This window comes from Diuraphis noxia, unplaced genomic scaffold, assembly GCF_037042655.1.
Source record: "Diuraphis noxia isolate RWA-SAM2 unplaced genomic scaffold, SU_Dnox_SAM2 contig0005, whole genome shotgun sequence".
NCBI lineage: Eukaryota > Metazoa > Arthropoda > Insecta > Hemiptera > Aphididae > Diuraphis > Diuraphis noxia.
The window spans coordinates 48,494,998-48,514,858 of NW_028301715.1; the positions used below are offsets into that span (position 1 = coordinate 48,494,998).

Genomic DNA, 19,861 nt, shown 5'->3' on the forward strand with positions numbered 1-19,861 from the left:
TAAACTATTGCGCAAATGCGCGTCGCCTATTTAATGGGCACGATTATATATTTATGATGTGCGTCGACAATGACAAACGCATATGATACGTCATTATAAATTTACAGTGTAATTACTAATTATGTATTATTTTATTAATATAATATAATATTTATGTATATAACTTACTAACTGCCATCGGAAACTTCGGAGGCCCTTGAAAACTGATGAAAGTGCGCAGGGCCGGTGCGTGCGACCAAGGCAAAGTTGGTCGCCAAAATTGTTTTTTAAGACTGTACATTTTGTCGGTTATATTAGTATCTGTTCTTTTGAAAATACGAAAAACTAAAAAATAATGAAAATTATGGTAATTTTGTAAAGCTGCAGAATAATATATGTACCTATACCTTTTAAGTTTAATTATTATTATGGTTTGGCGTACCGGTGATGGTAACTATAGTGGTGAACAGAGTTTCTCTTAAAATAAAACTGATAAAAACATGGATAGCGAACTTTGAACTTATTATTGATTGTATCTATAGAAAACAAAATAATAACTGCAGGAATGGATTTTTTACAATAGTTTTGTCGAGAAAAAATCCAAAAAATATGGTTGATCGATAACAATTTTAAACAAATATTTTAGTTAGGTGTGCTACCTATATTGTTTTTACTATGATGTTCTACTGTTCGCTACATCTCTGATCTATATTATTAATTTACAACCATTTCTGCATAAATTATTTTTATTATTAATAGTATATGTAATATATGTACAATGCTATGTTTAGTCATAACGATATGTTATTTTCATTTTTTTTTTTAAATTAGACAATAATACATGATATATGTTTGTATATACTTTTTCCGTGTTCCTTTGTTATTTTCTGAGCATTGTGCATGGCTAATATTTAGCCATGGTTGTGTGAGTTGTTGAATGAAATAGGCGACAGTGTGCATTTTGGGCTCGGGCGATATATTTTAGTCTCGAGACCGACCCTGAAAAAGAATGGGTGGTGGAGTTAAATGTCGTGTTTGAATGTCTAGAAATCTGACATAACCCAAGATAGGCATTTGAATAATACGCCTAATACGGTCCCCCGACGTATGCCCCGCGCTTTTTTGTGTAAAAAAATTTAGGTAGGTAAATTCGAAATGTGTGTTTGAGTCTCCATTTCTACAACAAGTCAGTCACCTCAAGTGAAAATCGATCAACTTTCAAGTTAGCCAGCTACTAATTATTATAAGTGATAATAAACTAATAAAGCCTATCTACCTGTGGTGAATTGCGTACACGGACATTTTAATGGTGAAGGGAGGTTGTTAAGTGGTAATTGTGGTAATATAATAATAATAAAGCTAAATAATAGGTTATTATTACCGAAGTACCTAATTATAATTGAGTATCATAATTAATAATGTGCATGAACACTATGAATCCGGGATAAAAATCCCCAGATCGCATTATTAGTTATTACTCATATGAATGTGATTTATATAAATATTGTTAACAAATAGGTATATTATATATTATACTTATCATTCTAAACGTTAAAATAAAGACCATAATATAGTAGGTACCCGGGAATAAAATATTACGTTTTCTATAATATTTTGACGATAATGTAAGTATAAGATATCAGAACTTCAAATGTTCAATACGAACATAAATATAAATATTAAGCTTCAACTCAATAACTAACTCTGATTATTATTGTTATTATCGAAATATTTTTACATATTATTTTTTCAACAGTTAAAAATCTACTGTGAGTATAGATGTATTATTAATTGTTTATTTAAAATTATTTATAGTATTATATAATATATTAATTTTTTGAATAACACACATTATTGTTACTACAATACATTCTTTTGCTCAAAATCTAAAATAGTGTCATACCTATTCAGGGGCGATAAAGGGGATTTACTGCTGAAATTTTATATTTGATGGGGTAGGTTACTGTATGAAGCTTATAGATTATGCTTAAACAAATATCCCCTCCCCCCCCCAAACCAAATTCCTAATTATGCCACTGCACCTATTTGGTCATATACTATGTCCATTGTTATGTAACTATTTGAGTTACCGAGGTAACGCAAATTAACCATTGTAACTCAGAATATAAAATCACAATGTCACAACAAATAGCAATCACTAATAAATTAAGAACATATTTTAATCCATAAAAATTGAATCATAATAAAACTTATTTAACTGTTACAAAGTATAATAATATATTAATATATATATATATATCTTTGAATACATTATTATATTGACATAAGTATTATACTAGTTCAATCCACTTCAGTATCACTATATTTAGTAAGTTGTTTAGAAATAATAATAAAATAAATAACATTTAAAAAATTAAAAAATTATTTTTATTTCATTGCAATTTTTAATACATTTTTTTTTTATATAATTATTTAACTATAGTACTTGGACCTAGTTATTTATTTTAAAATCTTTTTTTCTCTTAAAAATGGTATAAATTATAAACAGGTTGGTACCTAGTACCTACTAGTAGTTTCATGATAAAGATATGCATAATTAATTTAAATAAATATACTTAAACAATACATATAACATAATAATATAATAATATTGTTAACTTTTTTTTTTAATTTATGATATGAATTTATTTTGTTTTGAATATTATTTTAACCTCTTAAAATTAAACATCTATCAAAATAATTAGACTATATTATAGTTAAACACATTGTTATTTTCAATGAAAATTATTTATAAAATTACAATATTTTACATAATTGTCTAACATAGACATTATATTTTAAGCTAGGTAATAAATTACCTAATGGAATACGGAAGACTAATTTTTGCTAAATAATTTGTCAATTGAATAATATTTATCTTTAATACAAAAAATTATAAGTAAAAGTATTAAATTAAAGTCACAATTATCTATTTGACCATTTCCAGTTTCCTGTTTGTTCATTTGGCTTAAGTAAATGTGGAATTTCTTTTAAACAACTTTTTGCCCACTCGGGTAGTAGATGTCTATCTTTTTGATCATACACCATTACTACTCCTTGAGTGGTCACACATTTTACCTTACCAGTAGTCGTGTCAAGTTTTACTAGTGATCCATCACCGTAGTTTATACAAATTTCACCAGATTTAATTAAAAATGAACTCTTTACTTTTTCTAACTTACAATTTGTTGGTATATCAGATTTATCATTTGGTATAGGTCTTCTTCCTAATGTTACTGGAAATACAGTAACCCCACTGTTAGCACTCATGTCTAGAGTACACAAAGTTTTTTCAACTAAGCAGCAATGTTCATAATATTTTTTGAATTTAATGTAAATTATTTTATCTGATTCATCTAAACATTCTGGTCGACTATAAGATTTAGGTGTACCATTCACTACTATTTTTATATCTCCATTTCCAAGACTTGATACCATAGATCCATTATAAAAATGCGCTTCAAATGCTTTTCCATCTTCCATAAGAAGACACTTTGCCTCATCACTGTAAAAAACAACTTTGGCCGTCTTAGAAGCAATAAGCTTGACAAATTGAGCAGCATATGCATATTTTTTCCAATGATGTTGAGGAAGAGATTCATAACTATATACTTCATCAGCTCCCTTAACTGGTATAGGTGGAGGTTCTTCATGTAACTTTACTCCTCTATCTTTATTTGGTCTATATATAACCATATGCTGACCATCAGAAGAAATACGTATTAGTTCTACAACTCGCTCTTCTTTAGATTTTGATTTCATTTTAATAAACTCTACACATACATCTCCATTGTTTAAAATACTTAATACTTTATTTTTTGTTTTGTGTCTATGTTTTTGCAAGCGTACCGTGCTTAAGCATTCAGCCATTCTATTTGATGAACTTGTTTCAGGAAAGGTTTTAAATGACTGTAGAAATTTATCATCAAACACGGTAAATTGTCTATTTTCAGAATGCTGTGATGGAGCGACATGGTATATATTTTGAAAATTATTACTGTGTTTTTGGAAACTTCTTAATACATTTGATGTGCAACATTCTTGTTTATCACCTTCTGCATTTGAATAAAAATCTCTACAACTTGATAATACATTTAAGTTAGAATTTCCATTGTGGTGATTAATTTCAATACTTGGATTATGAATTGATCGCACACAATGTAAACCAGTTGAGGAGCTACATTTTTCCTTGTTAAATGAAATTGTGTTGAAACCACTGTCTTCAGTAAAATGTGATTGATGAAACCATATTGAGGGTCCATCACAAATAATTTTTTCTTGCATAAAATCATGGTTTAATACACTCTGTAAATCTATACGATCTCTTGGATTTTTTCTAAGCAAACAATTTATTAAATCTTTAGCTTTGTTTGATAAATAGTTTGGCAAAGAAAAATCACTCATCACAACTCTTGTAAGAGTGCTTTTGATAGCATCGGTGTCAAATGGTGGATGTCCCACTAACAAAGTATACAATAAACACCCCAACCCCCATAAATCTGTTTCTAGACCATGTGAGCTTCGAGTGGCAACTTCTGGTGAAATATAATTTGGAGTTCCACACATTGTCATGTGTTTTTCATCCTTAGAATTTAATTGAGTTGCAAGACCAAAATCAGCAATTTTTACACGCATGTCTTTTGTTAATAACAAATTTGTTAAAGTCATATCTCTGTGCACAATATTATGTTTATGCAAGTATAAAAGACCTTCAACTACTTGTCTTATAATATAACGAGCTTCAATTTCTGATAATTTGTTTCCATTACGTTTTAAATATTGGAGCAACTCACCATTATGACAAAGTTCTAATACTAAATAAACATGGTGGCAATCTTCAAAAAATGTATACAACTCTAAAATAGATGGATGCTTAAGTTGACTATGTATTTTTACTTCTTGGCGTACACGATCGATCATATTCTGCTTTTTCATAGACCAAATATCAATCTCTTTGATAGCCACTTGACGACCAGTTCGGAGGCATCGAGCATGATAAACACACGCAAATCCACCTTTACCCAAAAGTTCCAATTTTTCATAGCCATCTATACTATCAGATAATGGTATTGTTTTGTAAGGCAACATTGATACTTTCTATAACAAAAAAAGCAAAATGTAACTTTAATTAATATAATTTTTAGAAACAAATTTTTTCTAACAATTAAAATGTTATCAACTCAGTAATAAATAATAATATCTAAACATGTTTTAGAAAATAAATATTTTTTATTCATACATAAATTCATACATTTATTGTCATAAACTTTGATCAATAGGTTGTTGTTTTAATACCCTAGCCCAGGGATCGGCAACATGCAGATCATGAGCCACTTGTGAATCTTTTAATCTTTAGTTGCGGCTCTCCAGTTACACACAAAAATTAATATTTTGTAATATAAGAAAAAAAATTTATTATTTCATATATTATTTTTGTTGCTTTTAAAAATATGAAATAATACATAACAATAATTTAATAATACCTGCATGGAGCACTGGCTATCGACGCTATCGTGGTAAAATGTTTATTATAATACATCCCGTTAAATCTCATACATCTTTATCACTTTATGTATTTCTCTTGATGTAACCCATTAATTAATAGCTATAAAATTGTTATTATGACTATTAAAATTTAAAAACAGAAATTATACTTAAAAAATTACGAACATTTTGAGTGGCTCTTTAAAATCAGGAAAATTTGGTAAATTGTAACTTTTGACTCTTCCATCAAAAAAGGTTGCCGACCCCTGCCCAAGCCATATTATTATATGTTTCTTAAATAATAGAAATAAAATTAAACCAAAATCATTGTTCTAATTGAAACCATTATAATATATTTCATAACAATTTATTAACTCATTTTATTAATTGGATTTGTTAATAAACAATATTTTATATTATACAAACTAATTTTTAATTATCAAAGATTATTTTTATTTTAACAAAATTAATGAAAATAGTACAAGATGATCATACAGTAATAAAAATATTTTTCATCTGATACAAGAAAATAAAACACAAAAAAGTTAATGCATTGATAATATTGAGGAACTTTCAAAATTATGTTCATAGAAATCAAATATTGGACAATTTTTCAAGTAAGAAAACTGATATTTTTAAATTTATTTGAGAGTAAATACAATATATTAACTAGTGTATATTATGCAGACATTTGATCCTCATGGAAAAGTATATAAAACTAAAGCATATTTCTGCAGGTGTCTTGTCGGTAGATATGATATTATGTGTTAGTACATTATGTGCAATGTACTATTCTGAGGGACAGTGGCGGCATGATAGGATGTTTCATGAGGCAATTGCCTCAAGACCGATAAGGTGGTGGTACCTCCTTGAATAGATATTAACAGGTTAACTGCCACGTATACATTTTTTTGTTCACAAACAAATCTCCATACTTGTATATGCAAATATTTTTATACTGTCCAACAAATTTTAAGCGATAATTTGCAAAAACCTCTTTTTTTATAACTTTGATCTCAATAAGAAATATCCATTTCCTATCTTCACTGAGTAGACAAAATTGGTCCTAGGGGCCACAATATTTAATTCCAATGTTATATTAGTACAGATGTGTACACATTTCTGTACACGAAATTAGTTTGAAAAAAAAACTCGTGTGCAATATAATGTACACGAAAAGAAAAATGGTAAGTAAAGGAGTGTACACAATTGTGTACACACAGCACCGGGTAAAAAGTATCAAAAATCATAGTGGCAGTCAACCAGTTAAAATACACATATGGTCAAGTGGTCAACTAATACTATTTATACTAATTATATAATAATTTATACCTCACGGTTACTGGAAATACACTATGTGTAGTGTGTACAATAACGTGGCATTGTGATAACTGCACAAAACCAGAAACACTATAAAGTTGTATTGTTATTATTTACTAATATATTATAAAATATAAGTTATGACGCGTCTGTGTGATAATATTTAGGTGGTGGTGGTCTAGCATCTATACTTGCTTCATGAAATAAAATAGTTCACGCTGCCACTGCTGAGGGAGATCTATCTACACAGTTGCTTATGTATAAAGATAAAAAATATTCAAAAAAATAACTAAAAACCATTTAGATTAAATTAATTCCAGTATACTAAAAGATTATAATTTATATTTTGAACTGCCTACATGTAAATTGTAATAGTTATCCACTTTAAGTTAATTTTAGAATAAATTATTTTATTTTTACCTAACCAGTACCTATCTAGTAATATAAATAAATATTATGATCTAACTTTAAGTATTTTTTAACTTAAATATAAATAGTTTAATCATATCTTAAATAAGTACCTTTTTTCCTGATAATTATTCAGAATTCCAGTTAGGATAGGTGTATAAAAATATTTTGTAGTGCCTTCATTTTTATTGAAAGTTTTAAATACCTATTAAAAAATTAATTACATTTTCTAAATTGAATAGTGGTGTACCACCGAATAGTAAAATAAGTAACAATTAATAAGTCAATCTAGGGATGAAATATAATCACTTGTCACTTATTAACACTATTAATTAGTATTAATATTAAAACAACTTAAAAATAATTTGTTTATATTATCGTAAATTCAAATGATAACGGATTCAGTATTATCAAATACCAGATTAGATAAACATGTTTTTTTTTAAATCATGGAAGAAATATTTTTGAATGTGAGATGCATTTTAATCATGGTTTAAGATAGAATGGTTAAGCCATGATTAACTGACTTACTAAGTTAGTTAATCACACAGATATATATAATAATATATATATTATATATATATATGTGGTTAATCATGGGTTAAGCGACGAGGTCTGATATTTCGGCGATACTCTTGATATTCTTTAAATTCGTTAAATAATAATAATAATTTATACTATATTAAAATAATTAATTATTATTATATAGGACCTACTTCATAATAATTTATGATTGAAAACGTAGAAGAACTTTACAATGTAATTTTTTTTAACAAATGTCAATTTTATATTGGCATTTAATAGCTTTCCAATCTAATACCAGCAGCTGCATCCTTTATCGCTGTTTATGTGTATGACTATTGCTATATACTGTAGTATACAGTCATACAGAATAAAATTCTATATATTATTTTCTATTTTGTGGTATGGCCAAGGTGGATATATATATATCCACCTTGGGTATGGCTAAAATAATATAGTAAATAGTAAAATGCCGTCTGGGATTATTGTTTTTGGTGCCAACATTTAGTGATAGGCCATGTTGGCACTGGAAGCGCTAGTATCCGGTGAGTAAAAACATTTATTTGATAAGAAACTTTTCCGCCGTAATGTACCGTGGGATTGTATGAATCGTCGCTCAACCATTCTATCTTAAACCGTGATTTTAATTTAAGACGTAAATATCGGACAGTTTTAATGAGTTCAAATTGTTCAAAATAGTCAATTAATCAATTTTCAAATTGCATGCAAACAGGTCTAGTAAATGTGTGTAAGTAGCTGCTCGTCAGGGGAGTTTTTGAGACGGCGACTCCTCATAAAAAAAGTAGTAACAAAGTAAAAAAGTTTAAAGGAAAATGTATTATAATATGATATTTTTATCTATTTTGAAAACAATTATATAGTTTTCGATATTAATATTGATAATGTAATGTGGGTGGGTAGGGTATGTAGGTGATTTTTTAACATACGCTATTTAATTATTAAAAATATAATTTATGGTCACCAGTTAAAAATATTAATTAAAAATATGTAGTGCGGATATATCTCCATACCCCCCCCCCCACAGGCCCACAACAACCACCATCACGTTTGAAATAAACTGAGTACTGATTGATATTTGATAACAAGTATGAAGTAATCTTACTACTCTTGACAAAAATTTATAAAAATATGTAACTCCGTCTTGTAATGTATTAATGTGTCTATGTTTAATTGCTTTGTGATTGAACTTCTTCTATTTTTTATAGTACTCCGATTGCCTACATTAAATCGACAATTTATTTACGAATTATTTTATAGTATTATATCTGCAGCACTATATTCAATAGTTATTCATTCCACAAATGTTGAACATTTTTTATTCGAAGTAATCATGTTTGAACTTTTAAAGCTAAGTGTGGAGTCTTCAGACAAAAAGATTTAAAACGATATCAATAGCAATAATACCCTCGGCACGATTACTAATACAGTATAGTCTATTCTATAATCAATGGTAATACCTTAGATCACATACTAGTATACTATAGTAGTTCATTGTCTATAAGAGTAGGTAATACCATTTAGTTTGACATTTTATAGCTAAGACTTTAGGTGGCTTTAGACACTAGTTGGTAAAATTAAGTACAGGAGTGTTAGATAGGCAACCGAATGAACATCACGACTTTTCAAGTCAATTCTAGAGTAAACAAACGTAAAAAAATCCATGTTTTGCTACCAGAGTCCCGTGAAGTATATTACGACAGTGACATTCGATATTATTACGTGCGTAACCTAACCTGCGTATTGTATTATTTCTAAGTTTATAACTATTAACTGCACACTTGTTAATACAATAAATTTTAATAATACAATAATATTTCAGGATTTATATGCATTGGTATTTTTGTGGGGTCCTCCTTACTGGACCGATCCATTTTTCTCCAAAAATGAGATACCGTTTTTTTAAACAAATCTGGCACTAGAAATAATAATAATATATCTAATTTCAGATCGATCTCCAAACTTTCTTCCTTACCTAAACTCTTTGAAAGACTTTTAGAACCCTTCTTATCTCAGCAATTTCAAAATCAATTCAGTTCAAATCAACATGATTTTAGATCTGGATGATCTACTGAAACTAATTAACTATATGTTTCTATACTGATTTACTTTAACCAGTTGAAAAAAGTTTTCAGTTTGATGACATTTACACGGACTTCTAGAAAGCATTTGACACTGTAAACCATAAAATTCTTATACAAAAGTCAAAACAAATTGGCTTTAAATGTTCCTCAACATTACTCACGAAATTGCTCTACATTCTATATTTAAATCCTCCGTACTAATTATGGATATAATAATCCCTTACAAAGAATTTTTAGGATGGGAAATGATTCCGGAATTGTTTTCTTTAATTTGTAAGTATGCACCGTATATTTATGAGTTAACGGTTATCCAAATTCTTATATATTATATTATAACTTCTTAATTGTAATTTAACAAATCTTATTATATTATTATAAGTTAATATTATATAAGCAGAGAACGTATGTCATAATATGTTATTTTATTTTGTTATGCCATTATATATTATATATTATTACGCAGTACCAAAGCCATCTTTGGCGTTTACCTAAGTAAATAAAATTAATATGAGGTCGGTATATCCATATATATTTGTTGTCTCCGTCTTCTACACGTACAACTTTGAAAATGTTCGTTCACTATTTTCAATACTGTTTTGCTAGTTTTAATATTAGAGGGAATAGATTTATTATTAAACCATTTAAACCAATCACAAATCCAAAACGGTTTTCAAAAGTATTATTGCATTACTAGGTTCATTAGTATCTTGGACAATTATAGGCTGGTATGTTTTGGCTAAAATAACTGATCGTCACCAATCCCTTTTATTCAATATTTTAATTTTAAAGTGAGGTATGAGCACATACAATTTGTGAAATTGCACGTCATGCAAGATGCAACATGCCCAAATCTTACTTGAAAACGGAAATATCAACAAATCGTCAACGTTTAAGCACAGATAATGTCCTAAACTCCTAAACAAAGTTTGATAATAGGTGGATTCACTCAAAACTAACAGCGCATAAATACATTTATTTACTCATGAGCACACTATTGAAACTATTGAACGGAAATTTGGTATGTCATATTACGTTTGTAAGACGGAGACAACAAATTTACTAATGCGTCTACCCACGCATATACTGCCTCTTAAATACTATGATTGCATATTATTTCCTAACTGATGTAAGTTTGTAACCACAATTATTTTAATAAGAATTCGGAAAAAAAATTAAAAATAATCAACGAATAACAAATGCCTAGGTTTTGAGTAGATCTATTCGGTTCTTCCATGATTTGTTATCGTATTTTTTAAACAATAACCTCTTTCAATTTGGCGGTATAAGCCTCTGTAGTCTGTATCAGTTTCAAGTTTGTATCAACTAAGAGGCATGAAGCTGAGTGAAGATGTATCGTAGTAAATATTGTAATCTACATAATAATATTATACTTTATACAAGTATTACAATTATTATATTATATTCTTTAATAAAGATCCGATTGTCGGGTATTTAGACACGGCGCATCATGAGTTCTACCAAGTTATAATTTGTCGTAAGTCTCAGTATTATTATTTATCAAAAAAAAAAAAAAATAGAAATAAAAAAATAGAAAATAGGTTCCTCGGTAGTTAATTTTTTTCAACTATTATTCTAGAGACTAGAGTTTACCATTAGTTATAATAATAACAAACATGTTAATTGTTCTTATAAATTATATATTTAACAATTACATGGCTTGTCTTCTTCATAATACCTATTTGTATTATTATTCAAGAGATAAAATAGGTTTTCAATGTAAAATTTAACAAGTTTATTCAAACAGCTATCTAAGTATCTATAATTAATAATTTTCAGGTAGCTTTTAGGTTTCAAAATTTTCTATCTAATTTTATGCTTTTACTGTTCAAACACAACATGTTAGTTATTAGTTTATTACTCTTACATTTTGGAAAGTTGCATATTTTAATCTTTTGCAATAGATTACATGTTTAAAAATATTAATACATTAGTTTTTTTTTTCATGTGGGATACCTATACCTTTAAAAATACTTAGTATCATTATTTGTTGAAATAAAAAAGATTTTATTAACTAGGTTAATTTAGGTATGTGTTTTATGCTGAATTGTGATTTTTAAATTTAACGTATTTTAATACATGCCTGAATATAATATTTAATAATTTTTAATCTTATTTTATTAGTATTTTGATGAACTAATGTAATTAAATCTTAGTAGTAATGAGAAAAAATAATATTTTAATTGGCCCTTGAATAATTATCTAGTAATTCTGCCATAAAATATTAAGACACAGATGTAGGTATTTTATTATAGTATAATTTATTATAAATACTATTAATTCAATGATAATCTTTAATATATTATTATTTAAAATCTTATTTACATTATAATATGTACCAATGTGTAAACTTAAAACTATGCAATGACTAAATGTGACTCTCAGTTTATTACTTACTTAAATAACATAAAAATGTATTTGTTTTCTACACAATTGAGTTATAAAATTTTACAAGAAGTGTATTGGTTTTAAAATGTTTTATTTATTTATATAATATATATATATATATTATTCTTTCTATTGCCTTTGCTGATCTTTCTTGTTGTTAGGGTAACAGCTGAGGAAAAAATACTTACACTTCCTAACTATCTAGACACAATTTTCAATCTATCTATATATACTAGATGGCATTTTTTACAGTCTGAAAAAGAATCTTTAATAAAAATTCCATCTAGTATACATAGGAAGATTGAAAATTGTGTCTAAATAGTTAGGTAGTACTTTAAAGAAGTATTTTTTCCTCAGCAGTTTCCGTAATAATAAGAACGATTATCAAAGGCAATAGAAATAATATTGAAATCAATTTTAATTGGTTACTTCTATTATTTATATAATTGCTGTCATTTTTGTTATTTATTTTAAAATGTCTCAATACATAATAGTTTACATTATATTACTTATATTTTTAAATTTTAATAAATGTACTTATTTATTATTATTTTTAGCTTGAAACATAATGAATGAAATGGAAGAACGAAAATGGTTAAAAAAAAAAGAAAAAGCACTGTTGGATAATAATTTTGAAAATCTTTATTATGCTTGTAAAGAATTGGCTGATATTTATGTCAACCAAGAAGATTATCAACAAGCATTAAGCCAATATGAACAGTGTGAAGAAGCTGCTATTCGTTGTGGTGATGAAACACGTTTGGGTGTTGCAAATCGAATGATTGGAGAAATGTACTGTTATTTAAATGATTTTAAAAATGCTATTAAGCATCAAAAACTTCATCTTAAAATTTCCAATTCTAAAAATGATGTAGTCGAACAGCAAAGAGCATTAGCCACGTTAGGTCGTACCTACTTTTTACTCTCTGAAACATTAGACTTTAATATGGATAACAAATCAGAAGTACTAAATAAGTCTGTTAAGTATTATCTAAAAAGTCTAGAAGTCTGTAATAAACTAGGTAAAGAAGTTGGCACAAAGACTTTATCTGAGATGAAAGCAAGGCTGTATCTTAACTTAAGTCTTTGTGAAGAGTCATCTAATGAGTTAAATAAATCTATGGACTACATCAATAAAGCAATGAAATTATGCTCTGACGCAGATTTGAACGAAGAACTATGCAAATGCTATTCTATTAAGAGTACTTTGTATTCTAAGCTAGACAATTTTTCAAAAGCAATTGCTTGCGTTGATCAAGGTCTTCAAATTGCATCCAGACTTTCAAATAAAAAGTATATCGGAACAGAACTTTTATGTCTTAAAGCTGAACTTTTAATAGATATTAATGACTACCAGACTGCCAAACATGCAATGATAAAAGCATATAAACTAAAAGTACCCATTAAAAATGAATTTGAAGAAGTAATAAAAAAATTAAAAATTATTGTTCTAATGTGTCAAGTTGAAAATAGTTTATTATTGGCATCACAAATGGATTATGAACAACGAAGACAATTAAATGAAAAATTGGGAGATGCTTGCGTAGCGTTGAAGAAATATTCTAAAGCAATTACTTATTATGAGAAAATGTTAGAAAATTCTGAATGTTGTGGTATGACTGGCAAAAGTTTAATACCTTGTTATGTTTCATTAGCACAGACATATAAAGATAATAAGCAATACTACCAAGCATTAGAATATTTTTACAAAGAATTGAATATTTACAGTGAAGATAGTATTGAAGCTTGTAAAACTTTATTGAACATTGCTGATCTTATGGAATCTCAGTATGACCCATTTGATAAAATTTGGTCAATATATGAAAAAGCTAAATGTATTGCAAGAAAAAATAATGATGGGTACCTACAATTAACAGCAGTATGTATTTTTATATTCATGTTTCATAAAAGTTTAACTATTTTTTTATTATTTAAACTTGTTTTTTATAGTGTTTATCATTTGTTTCAGGTTAAAGGAATGAAGTGTTTAGCTGAGGACAGAAATCAACCAGAACTAGTCAATGACCTGAAAAGTGAACTAAATAGTCTGTTAAAGTATGAAACTGAATCAGCAGAAGATGAGTATGATGTTCCAGATATTTGGGATGACATATCACTAAAAGATCTTTCAGATATTGACGACGAAGAAGATGATAAAAAAAGAAAGAGGCAAAAACAAACTACTATACCAGAAAAAAAAAATGAAAAGGGAGAAACCCCTATCATTCCTGCTTGTGCCAAGGGTAATGTTAAATTAGTTTTAAGCTTATTAAAACAAGGTCATTCAGTAAATGCAGGTGATGCATTAGGGTGGACTGCTCTACACGAAGCTAGTAATTATGGGCATGTTGATATTGTTAATGTCCTTTTAGACCATGGCGCTGATATTAATAACCGCGGTGGACCTTGTTGTGAAGGTATTACACCTTTGCATGATGCTGCAGCATGTGGTCACCTTGAAGTTATAGACTGTCTTTTAGATAGAGGTGCAAATCCTTTGGTTAGAACTAATAAAGGGGAAACACCACTTGATTCGCTGATAGCTTGTCGTAATAGAGTGATTTTAGAAGAAAAAAAAGAGTTGGATCCAAGTAAACTAGCTCATTTTTGGTCAATCGTGGAACGTCTTAGTGAATGCTTACGTAAAGCTGGTTACACTCCACCAGTACCTTTAACTGATATAGACGAAATATTAAAAAACGGTCAACTATCCACGGATAACTATTTAGGAGTAATACCTGATAATCATAAGAGATCAAGAAAACCTTATGCTGATATTGATGATTTTGACAGATTAGAGAGAAAAGAAAAAAATATGGAAGTTGAAGACGTATATACATCTGGTGCTGCAGAAGACTATAAACAAACCATTAACCAGTTAAAAAATCACAGCAAGAGACGCCGAGAAAGTGAAATACACTATGAAGTACCACAGCCACCATTGGTTGAAAATTCAACCGATGAATGGTTAGAAGAAGATATAATTATAAAGCCAAAAAAAAGATATTGTACGGATAAAACTAAGAACAATTATTCACCAATTAAAGAATTTACTTTTGAAGATAACAATTGGCTTAATGATGAAAAATTACCTGATATTTCTTCAGATGTTGAGTCATACAAAGAAGTACAAAGTTTCCTTCCAGATTCTGATGAAGATTCTGATAATATTATTATTTCAGATCAATCAAAAATTTTAGTTAAAAATAATTATAAACCTCTAATGCTCTCTACAAGTAAAAAAAAACATCAAAGTAAATTAGATAATCAAGGATTTATAAGTATGAAAAATATTTCACCGGAAATTGATGAACCAGCTTCAATATTTCAACCTGTGAAGAGAGATGAAAATGTGAGAAACATTAATCGCACAATTAAAGTGCGTGTAAAAGATAGATTATTCCTTGTACCAATACCTACTAGTGAGGAAAATATTAATTTAAAATGGCTGTCCACTGAAGTTTCAAAACGTTATCAAAGACTCGAAAGTGTGAATCCTATTTTAAATTTAACCACAGATGATGGAGCTTTATTGGACGAAAACGATCCTATTGATTTAGTATATGGGTTACAAGAAGTTTTGGGTAATGTCGTTGGATGGAATACAGAGACTCTGATTGAAACTTATAAAAAATTATGCATGGAATCAAATACTATCTTTGATGAATCAATATCTCAGTATTTAGATGTTCTACAGGGAACTGGAACTTTGGACATGTCAGATTATATAATGATGCCTAATATTTTACACATAACGCTGAACGTGGCATGTCATTATAATCATTTACAACTATTATGCTTGTCGGGTGTGGCTCTTGAAGACAATGGAATGAAAATGTTTTCAGAATACATGTCTAATCTACAGAACTTAATCAAACTAGATGTTAGTTGCAATAATGTTAGTTCTATAGGTATGGGTTATTGGACAACATCAATAACTAATAATAAATGTACAATGAATCTAGAATTTTTGGATATTAGTCACAATCCTATTACTAATGCAGGTCTAGCACATCTACGTGTAATTACTCAAAATTTGTCTAGTCTACGATCTTTGTACCTTCGAGATATAGATATCAACCATGATTGTTATGATTATGCATCTGAGTTATACTTAGATAATGTTGAAGATCTAGACTTGAGTTTCAACATGTTAGGACGAACTGGAGTTTCCGGTTTCTTCATACGATTGGACCCAATGCGTTTGAAATATTTAAATGTACGAAATACTGGTTCATCAATGGTGTTACGAGAATGCACACTGTTTTTAGAGCGTGCTCAAGCAGATTGCCTTCATTCAATAGATTTATCAAGTCTCGATCTTGAAGATGAAGATTTAGATTTATTGTGTAATTGTTTAGAATCTGCTGGAAATTTGCAGCATTTGTGGTTAGCTGATAACCCAAAAGTTACTCAAATGTGCATAGACAGAATCAAACATTTAAGTGTCAAATTTGTCCATATGGCTGGCTGTAAACCAGTTGATATTTCACAATTTGACACTATTGATCTAGAACAAATGTCTATATCTGGATATGGTGATTCAACTCTATTTAAAAATGCTCCTTACAATGTAAAAGTATCGCTGTGATTAAACATAATTTTTATTAATTGTTTATAACTTATTTTTGTTAAAAATGCTTATGCTATGTATTAGTTGTTATTTTTCTACTTTTAAGTTATACTTTTTGTAACATAATTAACATGTTTAAAAAATATTAAACTTTAAATGTATGTTTTATATTTTTAATTTGCAATTAGTTTTATCAAAATATAATTTAATTTAAAACAAGAACTTATTTTAATACATTTAGACAAAATCGAGACACAAAAATTAGTTTAAGTTCTATGCTAACTATGTGAATCAATTAACATTGCCTTAATATTAGTTATTTTTAAAAGAGACATATTATTTATGTACTGATTAAAAATTGAAAATTTGAGTTAAATTTTTAAAAATAAATTATAATGTTAACAAAGGTGCATTTTAACATAAATCATAGAAATTTCAAGCTAGTAACTAATCTGTTGACTTTTATGATGGATGTTTAAATATAATATGTTTTGTATTGTTTACATTCAGTATACACACATAATACATTATATTTGTCCTTATAGTGGTTGGTAACTCGTGTACAATATTTTTTTGATTTTAGACGATAAAATAATGTGTTATTGAAACAGCATTTATTTGATTATTGAAGATTAATCTTTTGAGGATTTAATCTTGGATTTTCATTACAAATATTTTACTGTCTGGCCACTGAAGTATGCATTGGTTGCATTTCGATTTCTTGACGCACGTTAAAAATATAATTTATACATGAAACTGTTGTTTTTATGTCCTGCAATATTGGATATTATTTTTTAAATCTGCTACAAGTCTATAACTGGTAAATAGAATAATCATATTATAAAGTTATGTACCTACCTATTAAGAAAATATAAAAAAATATATCTTACAGTTACACAAACTATTATTATTTTCATCAACAATATAATTACTTAAATAAGTAATTATTTACTAAATATTATTTCATTATGCTGTTCAATTAATAACTGCTATAATTATATTTTATTTTTGTGTAAGTAGGTACTGATTTGAAAATGTTTGATATTTTTCTGATTGTGGTAAGAGTGACCTCTATTGATCAACTGCCTGGTATAATTATATTATAATTACTTTTGGTCCATTGCCAATAGAGATTTATGCAGAAGTCTTTCAAATTATTTAATTTCCTAACGCTTGGAAGAGTTACACAAAACTGTACGAAATCTTAACTAGCCGCACGCACACGTAATGTACACTTTTATTTGAAATATTACTATACATAATTAATGATTTATAATTTATTTCATTCAGATCTCGATGTGCTTTCAGTGTTTCCAGATAATTATTGCGTTCAACGTGACACGTCACGGAGATTTAAGAGTAATTTTACTCAGTGCTCGAAGTCCAGTAAAAATGTACCATTAATTAAAATAACAAATTACCCTTTTAAAATTATAACTTTGAATATCGTAATTAACTTTTTATACAAATTTCGTCATGTTTATGTATACCTAAGTAAGTACCTATGTTTCAGGGTATATTTAATATATAACTTATGTAATTCACGTTGTCGATATCAACAGTTGAATATATAATTGTGCTCGGTTGTCTTATATTGTAATATTAGTGATTATCTACAAAATTATTAAAAAAATGTTAACTGTTGTCGCCTTACAAAATTTATTGTGCCCCTCAAAGTGTCAAGATAATATTTTCGAGATAAACAAAAAAACAGTTATAATGACTGCATATAAACGTATTATATTATGCTAGATAATGATTATAATGTTGTTGTATTCCTAATATATGAGCAGCATTATCATATTATAGTATTAAATATTATCTGTAAGATGTTTTGAATATTTAATCATAAAACGTCTAGTCAGGTTATAAAGATATTATGGATACCTACCAATCTATATGGAAATAAATGAAATAACATTAAAAATTATCTAATCATATTATTATGGTCGTACAAATAAGCAATATCGAGGACGTTACAGAACACGAAATGGTTTTTCAACCCATTTCAATAAGACGCGATGATCACACGGCGTTATAGATAGGCTATTTAGGGTACATTGTTATCGCGAAGTTTGTTTTTTCCGGTATTGCATATTCCGTGTGCTTACTTCCTACTGGTTCAGTAAAATATGAATTCAAAAAAATAACTGTTCGCATAAGTAATAATATTTAAGAGCAAAAGCCACGCAACCATTAATAATTATTGTCTCCTTTTTACAAGCGCATAAATTGGCAAATTTACACTCAGCAGATGACGGTTAGTTCTGTTGGTTTAAAATTTAGAGCGAACCGACCTATATTGATGTTAAGAACATTATCTGTGTTTGTGTGTGTGTTTTTTTACGATAGTTCAATATTGTAGCAAATTATGCGTTCATATAATAATAGGGGAATTAAAAATGCTCATAACTCGCTTAAAAACTAACTTATCATCGTGAAAAAAACTAGCACACAAACACAGATAGTGTGCTTACCATATAGTAACACCTGTTGCTCACACGAACGCGTCGCGTGTAGGTACCTATCTTTACCTATAATGCTGCTGCAGTTCCGTACATTATTATTACGTATATTGTATATATATATATATAGTGCACGTATATGTATAATATACCCTCGCGGTGTACAGTTCCTACGCGTACAACCAACATATATATACCTGCTTAACGACCCATCGGGTAACCTAACCAGGCCCGACGGAATAATAATAATAATAATATCGCAAAGATTCGCCGCATAATATGTAACGCCGATGATAATAGCGAAACTCGCGGCTTTGGGCGTCTGCGCTACACGGCTCCTATATAAACACATAACACCGCACACTCGCGCGAATTGTACACACACACACATAACGGAACAGGTATATTATATTATAATGATATTATTATTATTATTATTATACGTCTATACATAATACGTGCGTGTAAACTGCAGCTAGGTAGGGTAAGATCGGCTACCTTTTATAACCAGTTATACTTATATTATGAACGATTAAACCTGATTATATATTATTTTTTAGAAATATCGAGCCACTCGCCTTGAACCGTTTAAAAATTTAATT

General features: G+C 28.3%; 2 protein-coding genes across 4 annotated transcripts; one reads left to right on the forward strand and one right to left on the reverse strand.

Annotated features, from left to right (window-relative positions):
- Nucleotides 1-2,344: 2,344 nt before the first annotated feature.
- SAK (polo like kinase SAK) lies at nt 2,345-7,546 on the reverse strand. Its single transcript, XM_015523885.2, has 2 exons — nt 7,305-7,546; nt 2,345-5,076 (listed from the first exon to the last, which is right to left on the reverse strand). Exon 2 carries the CDS (start codon nt 5,065-5,067, stop codon nt 2,905-2,907), a length of 2,163 nt encoding a protein of 720 aa, XP_015379371.2. The 5' UTR covers nt 5,068-5,076; nt 7,305-7,546; the 3' UTR covers nt 2,345-2,904.
- A 3,573-nt stretch (nt 7,547-11,119) lies between these two features.
- On the forward strand, nt 11,120-18,550 carry LOC107173397 (tonsoku-like protein). Of its 3 annotated transcripts, none has more exons than XM_089229305.1 (5): nt 11,120-11,310; nt 12,779-14,100; nt 14,191-17,614; nt 17,812-18,018; nt 18,085-18,550. In XM_089229305.1, exons 2-3 carry the CDS (start codon nt 12,790-12,792, stop codon nt 16,810-16,812), a joined length of 3,933 nt encoding a protein of 1,310 aa, XP_089085431.1. In that variant the 5' UTR covers nt 11,120-11,310; nt 12,779-12,789; the 3' UTR covers nt 16,813-17,614; nt 17,812-18,018; nt 18,085-18,550. The 3 variants fall into 3 exon arrangements, with proteins under 3 accessions (XP_089085431.1, XP_015379411.2, XP_089085432.1); XM_015523925.2 differs by having other exon boundaries at nt 17,815-18,018; XM_089229306.1 differs by having other exon boundaries at nt 17,815-18,018; nt 18,103-18,550.
- The last annotated feature ends 1,311 nt before the right edge of the window (nt 18,551-19,861 follow it).